This window comes from Tyto alba, unplaced genomic scaffold, assembly GCF_018691265.1.
Source record: "Tyto alba isolate M040663 unplaced genomic scaffold, T.alba_DEE_v4.0 Super-Scaffold_2, whole genome shotgun sequence".
NCBI lineage: Eukaryota > Metazoa > Chordata > Aves > Strigiformes > Tytonidae > Tyto > Tyto alba.
The window spans coordinates 37,526,731-37,541,820 of NW_024881282.1; the positions used below are offsets into that span (position 1 = coordinate 37,526,731).

Below are 15,090 nucleotides of genomic sequence, written 5' to 3' on the forward strand. Positions count from 1 at the left end.
TTCAGTACAGCTGCAGAAAGACAAATCAAAGTTGGGAGGCAGATTGTGTTTTCTCTCCAGGAGCTTGGATGGTCACAGGCATGAATGCTGTCATTACATAACTCATTATTTTTAAAAGTAGTAAAATTTAATATAAAAGGTCATAGTGGTTGTCCATTCAACTGTACACGCTCTGGTAAATACACAGGTTTGGAAAAAAAATTGAAAAGCTTTTATTTAAGGTCCTAGATGAAAAAGAAGACATGAAAAAATACTAATAAATACATTTAAAATATGTAAATACTGTTTTTTTTAAACAGTAATTAGTTCTTCAGCTTGAAGTTACTTTTTATAAATTAATCCACCAAGAAGGAAAAGCCTTTTTATTCCACCATTGCTAAATCTTTCAGTGCATGACTTCGTGGCCTCTTGGCCTTGTAGGTAGGGCGCAGGGATTCTATTTTTCTCTTCCTGGTTTCGGCTTTATTCTTATGTCTCTTCAGCTTCCTCCTTGCAGCAATGTCAGGGTTTGCTACAGTCTGGTGAAAAACAATACATTTGTTTGTTTAGTTACAACTGACAACTGTCCCTGTAAATGTCAGCTACTGCCTAAGAGACCAGTGACTGGTTCTCTTAGGCTCCTCCTCAAAACCCCGAGCAGGGGGGCTGCTCTGTCCTGGGTGCCTGTGGCACCACTGCCAGCCAGAGCCTGCCCACCCTGCCCATCTTAAAGAGTTTCCTGTGAAGTTTCAGAAATGAAACTCCCAACTCAGGATGAAGCTCTTCCTCAAACTCACCTTCCTGGTCAGCGCTCAAGCCTTTTGAGAAACCCTGTTTTTCCCTGGAGAGAAATGAGACTCTTACCTGCAAAGCCCTCTGCTTTTTCCTTATTGCTCTTTTCTGATGAGCCTGTTTCTGCACAGAAGAGAAGGCAAGCGAAAAAGCCTCCAGTCCAACTAACTTCTTGAGCAGTTCTATGATTTCTTGGGAAAGGTTCTTCAGTGTTGGATCTAATAAAACAAACAAAATTGCTTAATCGTTTCGGCATATGGAATGAAAACCAAGAGCCCTGTAAGGATTTCTCTTTCTTTACTAAAGGAACTGATTCATCTTGCTCAATATACTGAAAGACCAGAGCAAAGGCGCTTGTGAAATCGGCTGCTGCTTCCCCAGCTTTCCCAGAGGACCACAAGTGGCACTTTACACAGGCAAACAAAAAATAATGCTTCTTTTCAGTAAAATAATGGCATCCCCAAGGTTATCAGAAGTGGCTTGCTGTACATAGGCACCAGGGCTCTTTTGGAATAGGCTCTGTTGGAAATGGAGATGATTCCAGCCTCATCAATCAGCACCTCTGTGCAGTACGCACCCTAAGGGCTGGCTTAGTGGTTAGGATCACTAGTTACAAAATATCAACTACAGTCATTGAGAAAAAAAAAACAACCTATTTTAGCGGTGAGGGGGGAAGCTACAAAGATGCTGAGGGAGAACCGAGAGCAGGGCCAATGTTTCCTTCAGTCTTCCAACAGATCCCTCTTCCAAGTGCTTGTACAGCCTCCAGAGAAGCTTGTGTAAGCCTCTTGCCTCCCCAACACCCTTCAGTGACAACTTCCCTGGGTCTGTACCACCCCCCACCCCCACCCCCACCCCGCCCATGTTAAAACACCTTGGCAATTATTCTGAAAAATCACTTTAAGGCTCCTGGTTCTTGTGCTGGCAGAGAAAGCAAAACATTGATCTTCATCCACTCAGGATACTGTCAGTCTCTGCCATACCTTTTCCAAGTCTCTTACTTGTTTAGCTAAAAAAAAGAAGGTAGCCAAGGCAGCAGTTCCTTTCCCAGAACACTGCTGCTGCCCTCCTCCAAGTTTTTTCAGTTCTTTTGTATGCTGAGATGTAGGGACTTAGCGCTGCACACTGCATCTTCATGGCATATACAGACCACAGGTTTAGAGTAATATAACTTTCTTTGGTTTGTTGCCTGTTCTTTGTCTGACATTGGATTTTGCTTGACTTAGTTCATGAAAATGTGTTCCCTAAGCACCAGTGTCTTGCTCTTAAGCCAAGAATCTCCCACATGAAAAGGGAAGTTGGTTTGTCTTTCCCAAGACCTTTTAAGCAAACACAGATCTCCAAGAAGAAACAAGTGTCATTGCTCAGGTAGTACCCAGCAGGACAGAGTGACCTGGACTCTTTCAGGAGAAAGGAAGGGAGAAGTTCTGTGTGCAGTTCAGTAGGTGTTTGCCTGCCTGCCCACACCACGGGCTGCATTCCTGCAGCACACCCTGAAGGTCATTTTCTCCATTTCAAAAGGGGGAGCTTGAGGAAAACATCAAGCAACCACCACCAAACTGGCAATTCCAACTTGTACAGTCCCTTGCTCAACAGTAACACAAACTGCAGTAACACACATCCTGTTTTACACTGAAACTGAAACACACTTTTAACTGCAGGGCATGGATCTTCATGCCCCCAAGCCTCACAGTGGATCTAACATGGCAATTAAAGAATGGCACGTGGCAACAGCCCTGTTCTGGCCTCCTTAACACCCACACTCTCCTCAGTGAGGACTCCACAATTCTTGACACCATGAATCCACCCTCAATTACTACACTTTTCCCACTACATCATATGCTCAGGTTTTACCCACTTACATGCAGGAGCCTGCCTAACTTTAGTCCAGTCTAAAATCTACATGTTGACAAAGAAAAAAGTCCCAGCTGTCAAACATTCTCCTCCTTTCCTGGTGACTGCAAGTACATGAAATTCACTCATTATGGCATCTGTGCCTCAGCAGACAAAAGGAACAGGCGGTACTTGTGCTGAGACTCTGACACATTTTCTTCTGTCTTTGTGAGGGAAATCACTTACCTTGCTCTGCGTAGGTGCTGTTCAGCTCCCTGTACAGAGGGCTGAGAATTGTTGGAAGGTAGGGCTTGATCCTGTCTTCTCCCAGATCCACCGAGATTGCTCCGAGGAACCTAAAGATGCAGCTTCTCTGAAAAAGAGCGTGTGAGACATGAAGTAAGGAAGGTTGGATGGAAACTGCCTAACTGCACTGCTGCAAGAGGGCTGCGCGTCGCTGTTCAACGTACATCGTTTCAGACACCCAAGTCAGAAACTCCCTGCTGTTACAAGGTCTTACTGCAGCCCAATACAGCCTTTAGAGATATAACCCCAAGGGCTCTGAAGTGTGCGAGCTGTGATTTCATCAGGTTGGCAGCTGTTAACACTTCAAACAGTGGGCTTGTTCTCACTGTCCTAGACGGAGGCAGCTGAAGACATGAAGGCTCAGCCCCTGTAACTGTACACACCACCAGGAACCACAGCGCTTTTGCTGACACTCTCCCTCACCCTCCCCTTCTTCTACCAGGTAACTCCACACGGCCATTCCCTCGCCTGCATAAACCTCGCACTCTTGGCCTGAACTGAAATGCTGCTTGTTTCTTTGGCACCTACTAATCCTCGCTTCAGCACCAGCTCCCAGCACCCTCCACAGCCTGGGAGTAAAGAGCCAGTGCAACACTCTGCTGTGCAGGTGTCTTAACACATCAAAAGCAGTTGGTCTAACCCTGTTCTTACCTTTAAGGGGACCTTAGGGGAATATGCTGCTTCTCGCTTTGCCATGAGAGAGAGCTTCTTCATTAACCACAGCAATGTGGCTGGCCGGCCTTTCTCTTCTGTGTCTTCTCTTTTCCCCTCTCCTTGAGCAGAAATGTCTTTCTCTTCCTCATCTTCTGAGGCCTCCTGCTCTTCCACTTCACAGCCGGGTTCTCCTTCGGCTTCTTTACCTTCTCCTAAGCCAGGGGCCAGCAGGTAAAGAACTTTTGCCACAAAAAGCAAATTCTTTATAACCTGAAGTGTAAAAAACAGAGTAGTCAGTCACTGTGGGTTTCCCCAGTGTCAGCACCAGCAGTGCCTAGGGTAGGCAAGAGCCAAGTCTAGATCTGAAAGAGGAACTCGCCAACCCAGGAGGCTGTAATGGGTTCACCCTCTGCATGTTGCTCCTAACAGCAAGGCCCACCTCAATATCCTCCTGTGGTTTGGGATAGCCTTTCCCCATGAGCTGCCATGACATTTGGGCTCCTTTTGTCTTCCCCACATCTAGCAGCCCCTGTCTCTTCACAAGGAAAATCTCTCACCAGGTTCCCAGCGGAGCCAGACCTTCAAGCAACAGCATAAATCTAGACTGAACACCCCCAGCAAACAGCCAAGACTGCAGCGCCGATACAGGGAACCGGCACCAGGGATCGGGATGGCCGCTCCAAGATCTGGCTGCCCAGCCTCCTCCAGTCTGGGCTGCAGAGCCAGACACTCCCCGACAGAAGGGACGCCAGTCCTGCCCTGCATGGTGCCACCCCTTTCTGTCCCTGCCACCCCTCAGCCCTTCCAGCAGGCTGATACCACAAAGGGGACTTTTCTGGGCCCCTCTGAGACATGTGCCCGCCCAGACGCCCTCAGCACAGAGCAGCTGGTCTCACACTGTCTATCTGCCCTGAGCCACCACCAGCCAGCAGCGCTGCTGTCCTGAGGACATAACACTCCCTCGCAGGCTGGGGCCTGCTCTGTGCCCTCCTGCAGCCCCAGACCTTCTCCTGCTCTTACCTGCTCTCCCAGAGACAGGTCCAGGAACTTGGACTGCAGCTGATGGCAGAATGCAAAGGCGAGTTCCTTCATCTGGGGAGAGGGAAAAACAGAAGAAAATTACTCCATGAAAGGGAGCTGGTAGCAGAAACTCAAGGCAGTGTTCTGCAGTCACCAAAGGCAGTTCCCAGGGGAGGCCATAGGATCAGCTCAGCACAGCTTCTGCCTGCATCTTGCAGCCTAGAAGGGAATCTTTGTGCTGCTGAGACCCCAGAGAAGCTCCCCCGCCACCAGCAGAGACACCTCCTCAAATGCTTTAAGTGATCAGGATTAGGCAGCAGACAAGCAACTAAAAGAGAAAATGTGCATGCCAAACAGTAACACTATTTTCATGTCTCAGACAAGGAATGGGCACGGGCAGTGGGGAAGGAGTAACAGACATCATTACCTTTTTGTCCAGTTCAACAGTCAAGAAGACTCTGGATGCAGACAGTGCCGCTGTCTTCTTTTCCCTCTTCCCTGCCTTTCTTTCCCTCCACTTGCTGACAAGATCTTCTGGTTTGTAAGATGCAAACAACAAGCCAAAGATCTCAGTAGCTGTCAGCCAGACCCAGCTGTGAGGATACCACAGGTGAGACTGGACATGACCTGGGGGAAAGAAAACCCCTTTCAGCACAGGAGCTGGTCCAGTGAGAACAGAAAAAAAAACCCAGGTCCTTCCAAGAATTACCACTGCACATACTGTGAAGGAAATGAACTGTGCTCATCTGCTCAGAACATAGTCAAAGACCTAGTAACTGTACCCAGCCAAAGCAGAGAGCAGCAAAAAGCTGCAGGTAGCCAAACATCCCCACGGTGACCAAGTGTTCTTGAATGCACCCACAGCACTTCCAAACATCCAAAAATGAGGCCGTTGCTGGAAAGCAATGGCGACAGCAGGAAAAGCGGCCACGACACAAAAAGACACTTGCTCTGATCCTGGCTGACACGTCCTGTTTCTGCAGCAACTACGGTCCCTGCAAGGACTTGGGGCCACAGCTCAGGTGCCCACGATGTCTGGGGACAGGCTGCTGCGAGACTCACGTGAGCTGGTGCTGCTGCAGATGGTCAGATCGAACCCCTGGATGGAGGCTGAGGGCTCTTCAGAGAACAGATGGAGTCACCCTCTAGTCTTGCCTCAGTCTAAGCTGCACATCACCAAGCAACCCAGGATTTACAGGGGTTATCTCCTATCTCACTAAAGGCACGTGGCAGGCTGAACTCTTCGAAGATATTAACCAGCTAGACCCAGGCCTTCTGAGAGCAGCAAATGAAGTAATTAAAAACAAGGCAACAAAATGCAAGTAAGCCAGCCTGACATTGCACAATCTCACTCATAGGGAAATTGCTTGAATCAAATGACTTCCAGGCTTTAACGTCCTGGCAGACACACAGTAATTACAAGAAGATTACCATGTGTCATTGCTTGCTGGCTGGCATGTTTGATCTCATCCAGAAAATCTCATCTTCCCAGGAGAACTGAATGTTTTCATCCAAGAAGATGTAATTATGGTCAAACATGCAATAGTTGGCAACTATTTGCTCTTGGGATAATAGAAAATACTTCCCAGCAACTAAGACAGAGGGTGTGTTGTTTTCATCAACCGAGTAACCTTTTCCATTAACATCTTCTCTCTCACTGCCCAATAATTGCCATGTGTTAGCATTTTGCAGCATGCAAACCTTGTATGACAGACAAAGTTCAGTTGTTTACGTCAGGGTATGAAAGACCACACAGCACACAAAGAATCTTCCTTGTAACACAGCCGTAGTAATTCTTGGTACTTACCCCAGATATTGCTCACAACATCATTGTTCTTGGTTAACTGAATCAAGTTGCATTCTGTGATTAGCTTTGTTACCAGCACGAGACAGCTGAATAGCAGCCTGTCTGCAGCTTTCTCCTCCTCCTCTTCAGTTATCTAATAAAATCAGCAAGTCAACAAAGATGCTTATGAGAACCTGAAGACAGTACTTATTTACTCTATCAGATAAATTTCAGATCAACCCTGCAAAGAAACAGAAGACTGACTTGTATCCAGTTCCCAAAATAAACGGAAGAGAAGCAGCTCCACTGAAGCATTCCCTCTGGAGACTGAACAGCTGCAGGAGCTTGTTATTAGAACCATTCGTCTTGTTTTTTATACAGACATTACTGTAACAAACTGTTAGGTTTCTAAATGCAAGCAATTGCACACATTGTGTGTCATTTATGTCTGTGCATGTATTCGTGAGCATTTGGTTCTCATTATTAGAGCCAAGCTGAGCTCAGGTTTGCCTGTGTCACCCAGGAAGCCTCAAGTTGTTATGACAACACTCTCTGCACTGTGTTTTACTGAATTGCCTTCAGGTCCTCACCCTGCCTGCAATCACCAGTGGCTTGATGTAACTAGTCAGTGCGTCACCTACAAGTTGCAGCACAGGGGTTGATTACATGGAATTTCTCCTCACTGCAGGTATTTTTAATCTCTTGACAATTTACGTATCCCCAGGTTCTTCTTCAACATGTTGCCCTTGCACTCTAGTAACATTTGTGGCCACTCCCCAGGCACAGTGACTGGGATCCCTTTGGGATTATCACATGCCAAACAGAATCTGAGGCAGCCTTGTTATTCTGAGTTAATCACGTGCACTGAAAAGATTTTTCCATAAAACAAACCCGTGGTATGAAGTACAGGAAGGGAACTCCTCCGAAAGTTAAAGCTGTAGGTAACACTGAACAAAGCAGACAGTCACAAGCGAAGCACTCCCGACCTTCCACGCTTACACAAATCTCTGCAGCTAGCAGACACCTTTCCCAGCTGAACGGATGTTGTCAGTGTGACTGTCAGGCTGTTTTCCAACTGAAGAGATTACAACCCACCCCAGTGCTATCTGTGCACCCCGTCATTCCTTCTGATGGTGTTTTTTATAACTCTCCTTTAAACAAAAAAGGGAAGACCCCTCTCTCCTGCCACCACAGGGAATCAACCCACCCAAAGCTTGAGACTTGAGGGTTGTCTCAAGGACCCCTGCAACCCACAGAGGTCTTGGCGGAGGCCGAGGCAAGGAGCAGTCCACCTGCTGGTGACAGAGTATGGCTGCAGGTTCAGCCCAAATGGCTCTGAAGAGTTCCTTTGCCCCTTGTGCAGTGACACGTGACACCAAATTTGGGCTTACAGACAAGAAATATAGTCCTAGGTCAGTGAGGTCCCCTTCAGAACAAATGTGTACTTCATGCCTTTCCTTAGTCCCAAACCGTAGGTCCAACAGTTAAATGTCTCCCACACTTTTTTCCTTTTTCCATTTCCTCAATTCTCTTTCCTCAAACCGCACACATGGGGAAAATTACTTACATCTTCAAATTTAAGTGGGTTGATTTCTTTTTCAATCAAGGTGAGGACAGCTTCAAGCCGCCGTTCGAACATTACTCCTTCCACTTCAACAAACAAACCGCATGCCTGAGTGGCCAACCTCCTGTGGGAGCTCTGCCAACAGAAAGAGCAGCACCCCTTGTTACTTCTTGATCATCAAATCCTGTAGCTCCCACGTGCAGGAGCCGGTAGCAGCCCCTGCTTTTGCCTGTAGCAACTGCATCTTAAGGAAAGTTGTTTTTCAGAGTGCTATTGATAAAGGAGATGCTGCCAGCTAGGGATAAAAGCTCCTGGCAGCGCAAGTTATCCCCAGAAACACACCCTAAAGCTGAATGCTGAAAGGCCTTTGCCAGCCTGGTTCCCAGCTGCAAAGCTCTGGGGGCTACTTTGCACTCCTTGATTCCTCACAACGCAACAGGTGGCTCACAGCTATAAACCAAAACTGGACATATTAGAGATGAAAAGGATTAAGTGGTGAAGAACATTTACTCCACTAGTGTAGAAGCACAGAACCCGAGCCCAGTTTGAGAATAACTAGACATCCCGGCACCCAGATGAGAATGGGAGATCTGTAAGTCTAGGTTTGTCGCCTTCCAGCTGCTGGTGACAGAATGAAGCAAGTCTGAGCTAAAGACAGCACAAAAAGCCAATTACTGGGATCAGAAGGGCTTTAAGGAATTTGCTCAAACCTTTAACCTGAACAAAGACTACACTCGGTGAAATACATGAGCCAAAAGAGAAACCGCTAGAAAGCGGCGCAGTGCAGCTGGGATGTCTGTAGGCAGCAGCAGTTCCCTACCTTTGTGCAGCTATGCAAAGATACATAATTTCTTCCTCCTCTTACTAGCAAGAGCTATGGTGCTGAGAACAGCTTTAAAGAGCTTTTATTCTAAGCTGAATCTTGCTCATGCTCCTTTCCTAAATCTATTAAATCAGACAAAACTGAACCAATCAATCCACTAGACCTGGTATTAGCAATCTCTCAATCTTACTGAGCCCCCAGAGTCCAGACCCGGTCAGTAAAAAGACCAAAGAGTACCTTCTTGCTGTGAAACCACTCTGTGACCAGTGAAAACATCAGATCTTGTTTCTCATTGTTTATCTTACTGAGGAGAGATTTACACGTCAAGGCCGCCATCTTTTTGCATTTGGCAGAGTCATCATTTATCATCATCATACAAAGAGAGACAAAAAACAGCCCGGAGTATTTGTGGAGGAGATCCTAGAAAGAAATAACCATTGGTCAACCGTACCATCCCCAAGGAGCTTCTGGCATTTAAAGGAGAAAAGAGGTGTATTTGTTGCACCACATACAGGAACGATGTCAGCCCAGAGTGGGGTCCACATCAAGGCAGGTGCACTGAAAGGAGGGGATGATGCAGTAGTTGGAGCACGCAGGGAGCGTACAGCAGCCCCAGCCCTGCTCTGACTTGACAACACATCTCTGAGACAGCAACTTCTTAAACCTTAAAGGGCATATTCACACCTAACGCTCACTGAAACATGCGCAAGTCCCTTGGCAGGAATCAGCCCAAAAGTCCCTCTTGCAGAGACTGCAGCTCCTTGTTACTTTACAGAGTTGCCAAGAACTAAGTTGAGATACTAAATCAAATCAGGTGGTGGTGAGGCACAGCTTACTGTGCAGAATTCATCTTCCTTCCTCCAAAATTCTTGCTTGATTGCACTTCTCTCAGCCCCCGGAATGCTCAGTCAAACTCCAGCTGCAGAGCTTCGAGGCAGCATAGCGTTCTGTGTATGCTACCCTGCATAGATGGGTGGTTATTTTTTTAGCTTTCATTTTGATCCGCCCCACTGAGAAGCCCTCTCTGGTCAGGCCGGCAAAACAAATATGGTGCATCCCATACCAGTTCAGTCAACAACATCCTTCAAGAATGTTGAAAAAAATCCCACAATGAGAAAATGCTAGACTTCACTTTCTGTTCCTATCCCATTTCCTAAACTGGTTGTGTTTCTTCCTGGCATAAATCACCATCAAGTTTATCCCAACTCCAGGTGACAGAGCTTTATTTTACTTGCACACTGAGCACATTAGGTAAAGAAGTACTGCAGACTTTCCAGCATGTCATTTTTCTTCTGGAGCAAAGCCAGGTTCTTTGGAGACAAGTAAACTTTCCACTTGTGATAACAGGAACTACCAAGTGCTACCAGAATAAACTGCTCTGAAAATGCAGTTACTGCAAGCTGCAGGAACTTCTTGATGCTTGGAACACCAAGGGGTGCTTGTTACCTGTGGGAACATGTCAAGGAGGTACGCAATCATCTCCAGTGCAGATTCCCTTCCAGTTTCATACTCATACCTGCGAGGAAATGATCAACGGTTAGGGCTGGGTTAATACTCTAGAAAATTGCTAAAAATTTACAAGACTGGCCAATGCCAGAAACAGACACTGACAGGGATCTTGCTACAACAGCTACCAGACCTGGTCTGATACTCAGGAGAAAAGAAGCAACAGGCCCATCAGCTCCATCTCCCAGAGAATGGGCACAGAGAAACAAACAGGTGAAAAAGGGCTCCAGCCAACTTGAGTCAGCACGGTCACACTTGTGCTGTGGTGCTGGAGAACATGGTAAACTACTGGCACCTTGAGCAAGGGAGGGGTCATGCTCAGAAGGAGGTTTCAGGCATGCTGCTCCTGCTGAATTGTGCCTGCAACTGCAGTTGAGACCACTGCCAGGAGACCGCAGTGGTATAAAATGCACCTTCCTTTACACTTTTTCTGGATTTTCCAGTTCACTTGGTTTACAACCAGCGGAGCTGGTTAACCACTAGGCAAAACAACAGAACCTTTGCTTACAAAGAGATGAAGAACAAAGCCACCTGTGAAACAGGGAAGAGAAAAACGGCTTGCTTTATCAGACAGCAGTCTCTGAAAAAGGGAAGTGTTTTAGACGTAAGTAAATGAAGACTTCAGCCACACCTGCTCCTCAGGAACAGCCCTTAGGCACACAAGGAGGCCACTAAAGTCACATTTAAGCAACAAGGTTCTGTTCTGACAGAGATGTCAGGAACATAAACTCACTCCAGTTGTGCGAGCATAAAATCCAAATTGGGTTTCAGCTTGTCACCAAGGGGGTAGTCCAGAATATATTTTAAGTAAATCTGAAAAGAAAGAAACAACACCACAGATAGGAGTTACAAGAAACACTCAGGAAAGCTTGTAAAAACGTTACAAAGAAAATGTAGTGATGGAGTAGCAAGTTGATGAGAATCATCCCTTTCAGCCCATTCCTATTACACAGGGGGCCAACAACTGTTCTCAAGCTCTGTGCCCAAACAGGATCTGCAGGTGTTTGACAACTGCCAGATCAGTCTTTAAAGCACTACTGATACTTGCAGAGACTTCTGTTAAGAGAGATTCTGCACCCTTCAAAATTCATCCTCTAACTATAGAAATGCACTGTTTGGTTATGCACAGCTCCTGCTGCATCTGTATCCCAATGCTTGAAACGAAGCAACCAATTCTGCCTTTTGACTGCTTTTAGCCTGGAAAGAACGAGGAAGTAGTGGGAAGTACTCATGGATTTGTGGCAAATTCTTTTCTGCTCGGACTCAGAAAAGGGCAAGGCTCTTACGTGGGCCTAACAGCCTCCAAAGGAGGAGCTGTGTCACTGCTGCTGAGCAGCTCTCTGAAGGTATGCCACGGCAAGCAGTCTCACTGTGGGTAAGCAGTCGGCAAGTCTGTTGTGCACCAGTCACAAGAACTGAAGCCAGCCAGACACCAAGGGGAACAAGGATTAGTAAGAAGGGGAAATGGGGTTAGGGGTTCAGCAGGGTTAAGGCACGTGTCTGAGAGCTGGGATAGACACACCGAGTCCCCTGTTAAACAGCTGTAAGTAAAGTAAGATGAGAGACTTTCCATTCTACCAACCTGCCTGCACTGGACTCGCACCGGCTCACTCTGACCCGTGATGGCCAGCTGGGCAACCTTCTGCAGCACATCATCAATTTCAGGGACAATGAGCTTCCTGGATAAAATGGCCTAAAAATGTGAAAGCACAGCTGGAGTCATGTCGTTTTGCTTGGATGGTGTGAGATGCAGTACTGTAATCTGGGACTCCACTGGTCTCAGGTGGTACATTAACACTGACTGTTCACATCTTCAAACACACCCAGAACAACTTTTTTTTTTTTTTTCTTAAAAATGGGGTGGCTTACAAATCCATATCTGTTTCTTTTGGATGATACAGAATACCTGGTCTAACGATCAGGAATGTCACTTCCTTAGCAAAAACAACCTCAGATCCAATTACATCCTCATATGCATGTGTATAAAACAGCCTCCCAAACAATTTTAGAGAGTGACTACAAGTCAAACAGTAAAACTTTGCTGCTTTTTCCCTCCCTAGAACAGAGAGCCTTAACAGCGTTCTGTGGCCTGCTCCTGATGTGAGATCATACAGCCCTTCCCCAGGAGGCAGAATCACTGCCATTCCAGTGGCTCACAGAACCCATACACCTGCTGAACAGAAATACCTTGAGAAGGCCAAAGGCAGTGGCTTGGCGTGATGAATCATAAATGTCTTCTTCAGCAAAGCCAAGCAACACTTGGAGCTGTTTGCTTGTTATCTGACTCTTTGCATTCTTCACAAGTATTGTTACACACTACAAAATCAAATTGCACATTGTCAGTACACACGCAGTGCCGTAAAACAGAAGCCCATGCCAAAGCTTGACTCTGTTTATACCACTCAGGTTTGAAAAGACAAACTGCTGCTCTGAAACACGCAGCTAACACTGTTCTCATCACATTTTGCTTTCAGCTGGCAATTTTGAGACAGAAACTGAACACAAGCAAATACACAAACTCAGACTAGTCCTTGAAATGAGCGGGGATGCTCAGACATGAACCACGATGCAGGAACACAGCCAGGAAGAGGGGAAAATTCTTCTGGCACTGGCATTTAGCACAAATCACTAACTTTCCCATATGATCATGAAGCTGTAATTAATTCAGCAACGCATTTAGAAGACATCTGCAGGAAGATACTGCATACTATAAGTGTAGTTATTACTACTATTAATTGCCCCCTTCCCTTGTCTCACTTCAGCTGCCAGGGTTTACTCCAATGAATCATGTTAAAAGCAAGCTATTCAAGTACAAAACTGACACCTCTCAAAGACAGGGTGGTAATAAGATACTATTATAAGAAAAGAAGGCGGAAAATATGCTTCTATGAAAACATTTATTCAGATACAAGCTGTGCATTTTTAACAGGTAACTTTAAGTTTGCACCTGGGAAAGAATCAGCAAGGACACATTTTCCTTGTGATCTCCAGACTAACTCTCCAGGAACAGCTGTGGGAGGGATCTGTGGCTGGAATAGTCTCATTCTACAAAGGTAACCCTGAAGTAGAAAAAAGCAGAGCTGGGTCTGACTTACTTTGAAACAGCTCACAACCAGGTGGAAATTCTGGCCTTTGGCTATTCCTGTCTTAGCAAATTCTTTCAGCAGGAGGAAAAGCTGCTTAATCAGTGGCTCCAGATTCGTACTGATAGAAGGCAAAGGGAACTTTAAAATCCATACCAATGACTGCAGAGCACCAGTTACCACCTGTAAGAAAAAGCCAAAGGACATCGTGTGGGTATAGTGACACTGAGCCTCACTCACAGACATGGTGAGGCTATCTGGCAAAAGACAATTAGCTGACAAAATCAACCTCTTTCAGACCATTCTTAGGTAATACAAAGGGTTTCCCAGTTCTAAAGCCACTATCTGCCACTCCCTAATTCTCTACTTTGATTTTACTAGGTAAAGACTTTAACACAGTGCTGATGCAAGCAGATGGCAGGAACTCTTTCTGAAGCAGAGCTGCCTTCAAGGCACAGAAGTTGCTCTGCCAAAAACCCAGGTCACCTGAAAGCCCTGCTCCAGGTAACTGATAGCATGAGGCATGCCTTCCATTCCCAGGAAACTCAAGGTTTAAGATTCCCTCCTAGGCTCACTTAAACCCAAAGCTGCCCAAAGAGGAGGCTGTTTATGGTGCTGGGAGTAAAGACATTAGAGTTGGATCAAAAGAAACCACAGTTGTGACAACACTGCTGTCAGCAGCCACAGGACTTCATGAACCTCCTCACAGGTAGCCAACGAAGTCCTTGTATGAACATGCTCCAGGAGAACCTGTCCATACTTGAACCTGCAGCACCAGGGGCAGAGAATTCAGTCCACCATCAGCCAGAAACTCTTCTCTCCCTTGGGTTATCGTGTCCTCAAACATCTTAATTTGCACACCTGTGAAATCAGGTTTGAAAACTGGATGGCTCTCTTGGCTTTTGCAGATCAACTGCAAGACAACATTTGTGGACAGGACATCCTTCTTAGTAGAACAGACAGAATAGATGGGCTCCAGCTCAGAACTGTACCTTGACATCCATAGATTTCAGGCAGTCTATAAGCAGCTGAACAAAAGGGTCTAACATTTCCAAAACATGCTCCTCAGAAGAATTTACTTTGGACCTCTTCAGGCTCATGTGCAGCAGCTAGTGTAGAAAACAGGACATTCATCTCAAAGGCAGGCTGGAACTCAAATAAATCAAGCAAGGTTCCACACATTGCTTCAGGTTATAGCAGAATTTTTGCCATATCCCATTCAGATACCTGCAACAGGCCGAGCACCTTCTACAGCTAAAAGGCACCACTGGAGTCACCACATGCCAAATGAAGTAAAGGCTAGCGGCTGTGTTGTTAGCACAATCTATCCAGAATACTTTCATATGAATACCCTTAAAAAAATTTTGATTGAAAAGCTTTGTAGTCGAGGAGATCCTTACCCGAAGTCCTGAATCAACCAAGATATATGTGTTAGTCCTTCTGCTGACACGTGCTTTCTGTCCTCCTCTTGTGGGAGTGGGCTGGAGCAGCAGGCAGCTCTCTGGTTGAAGCCGAGGATCTGGAGGAGGGGCAACTTCTTTTCTGAAAAGTAGTAAAGCAGTGTACGGCAAAGGAGAATATTCAGATTTGAACCCTCTCCACAAAAGCCAAGCAGCTTGCTGTTGGGAGTGAAGAGAGCTAGACTGTGCTCAGCTGCTACCCACACTGCAAGCAAAAGCAGGCCACAGCCAGAGCACCATGAAATAAAACAAACTTGAGAGCAGCATGACAGACAGGACTCTCA

At 46.2% G+C, this 15,090-nt stretch overlaps 1 protein-coding gene across 1 annotated transcript in view; it reads right to left on the reverse strand.

Annotated features, from left to right (window-relative positions):
* Positions 1 to 105: 105 nt before the first annotated feature.
* UTP20 (UTP20 small subunit processome component) overlaps positions 106 to 15,090 on the reverse strand; it is a 64,255-nt gene continuing 49,270 nt past the window's right edge. The window contains exons 47-62 of the mRNA XM_033010152.2: positions 14,747 to 14,888; positions 14,339 to 14,455; positions 13,359 to 13,529; positions 12,451 to 12,579; positions 11,846 to 11,956; positions 10,997 to 11,076; positions 10,204 to 10,273; positions 8,995 to 9,177; positions 7,938 to 8,069; positions 6,392 to 6,524; positions 5,012 to 5,211; positions 4,585 to 4,656; positions 3,562 to 3,834; positions 2,851 to 2,977; positions 844 to 989; positions 106 to 518 (exon numbers count right to left, since the gene is read on the reverse strand). Coding sequence (XP_032866043.2) covers positions 363 to 518; positions 844 to 989; positions 2,851 to 2,977; positions 3,562 to 3,834; positions 4,585 to 4,656; positions 5,012 to 5,211; positions 6,392 to 6,524; positions 7,938 to 8,069; positions 8,995 to 9,177; positions 10,204 to 10,273; positions 10,997 to 11,076; positions 11,846 to 11,956; positions 12,451 to 12,579; positions 13,359 to 13,529; positions 14,339 to 14,455; positions 14,747 to 14,888 — 2,242 coding nt within the window. The 3' untranslated portion in view covers positions 106 to 362. The remainder of the gene's footprint in view (positions 519 to 843; positions 990 to 2,850; positions 2,978 to 3,561; positions 3,835 to 4,584; positions 4,657 to 5,011; positions 5,212 to 6,391; positions 6,525 to 7,937; positions 8,070 to 8,994; positions 9,178 to 10,203; positions 10,274 to 10,996; positions 11,077 to 11,845; positions 11,957 to 12,450; positions 12,580 to 13,358; positions 13,530 to 14,338; positions 14,456 to 14,746; positions 14,889 to 15,090) is intronic.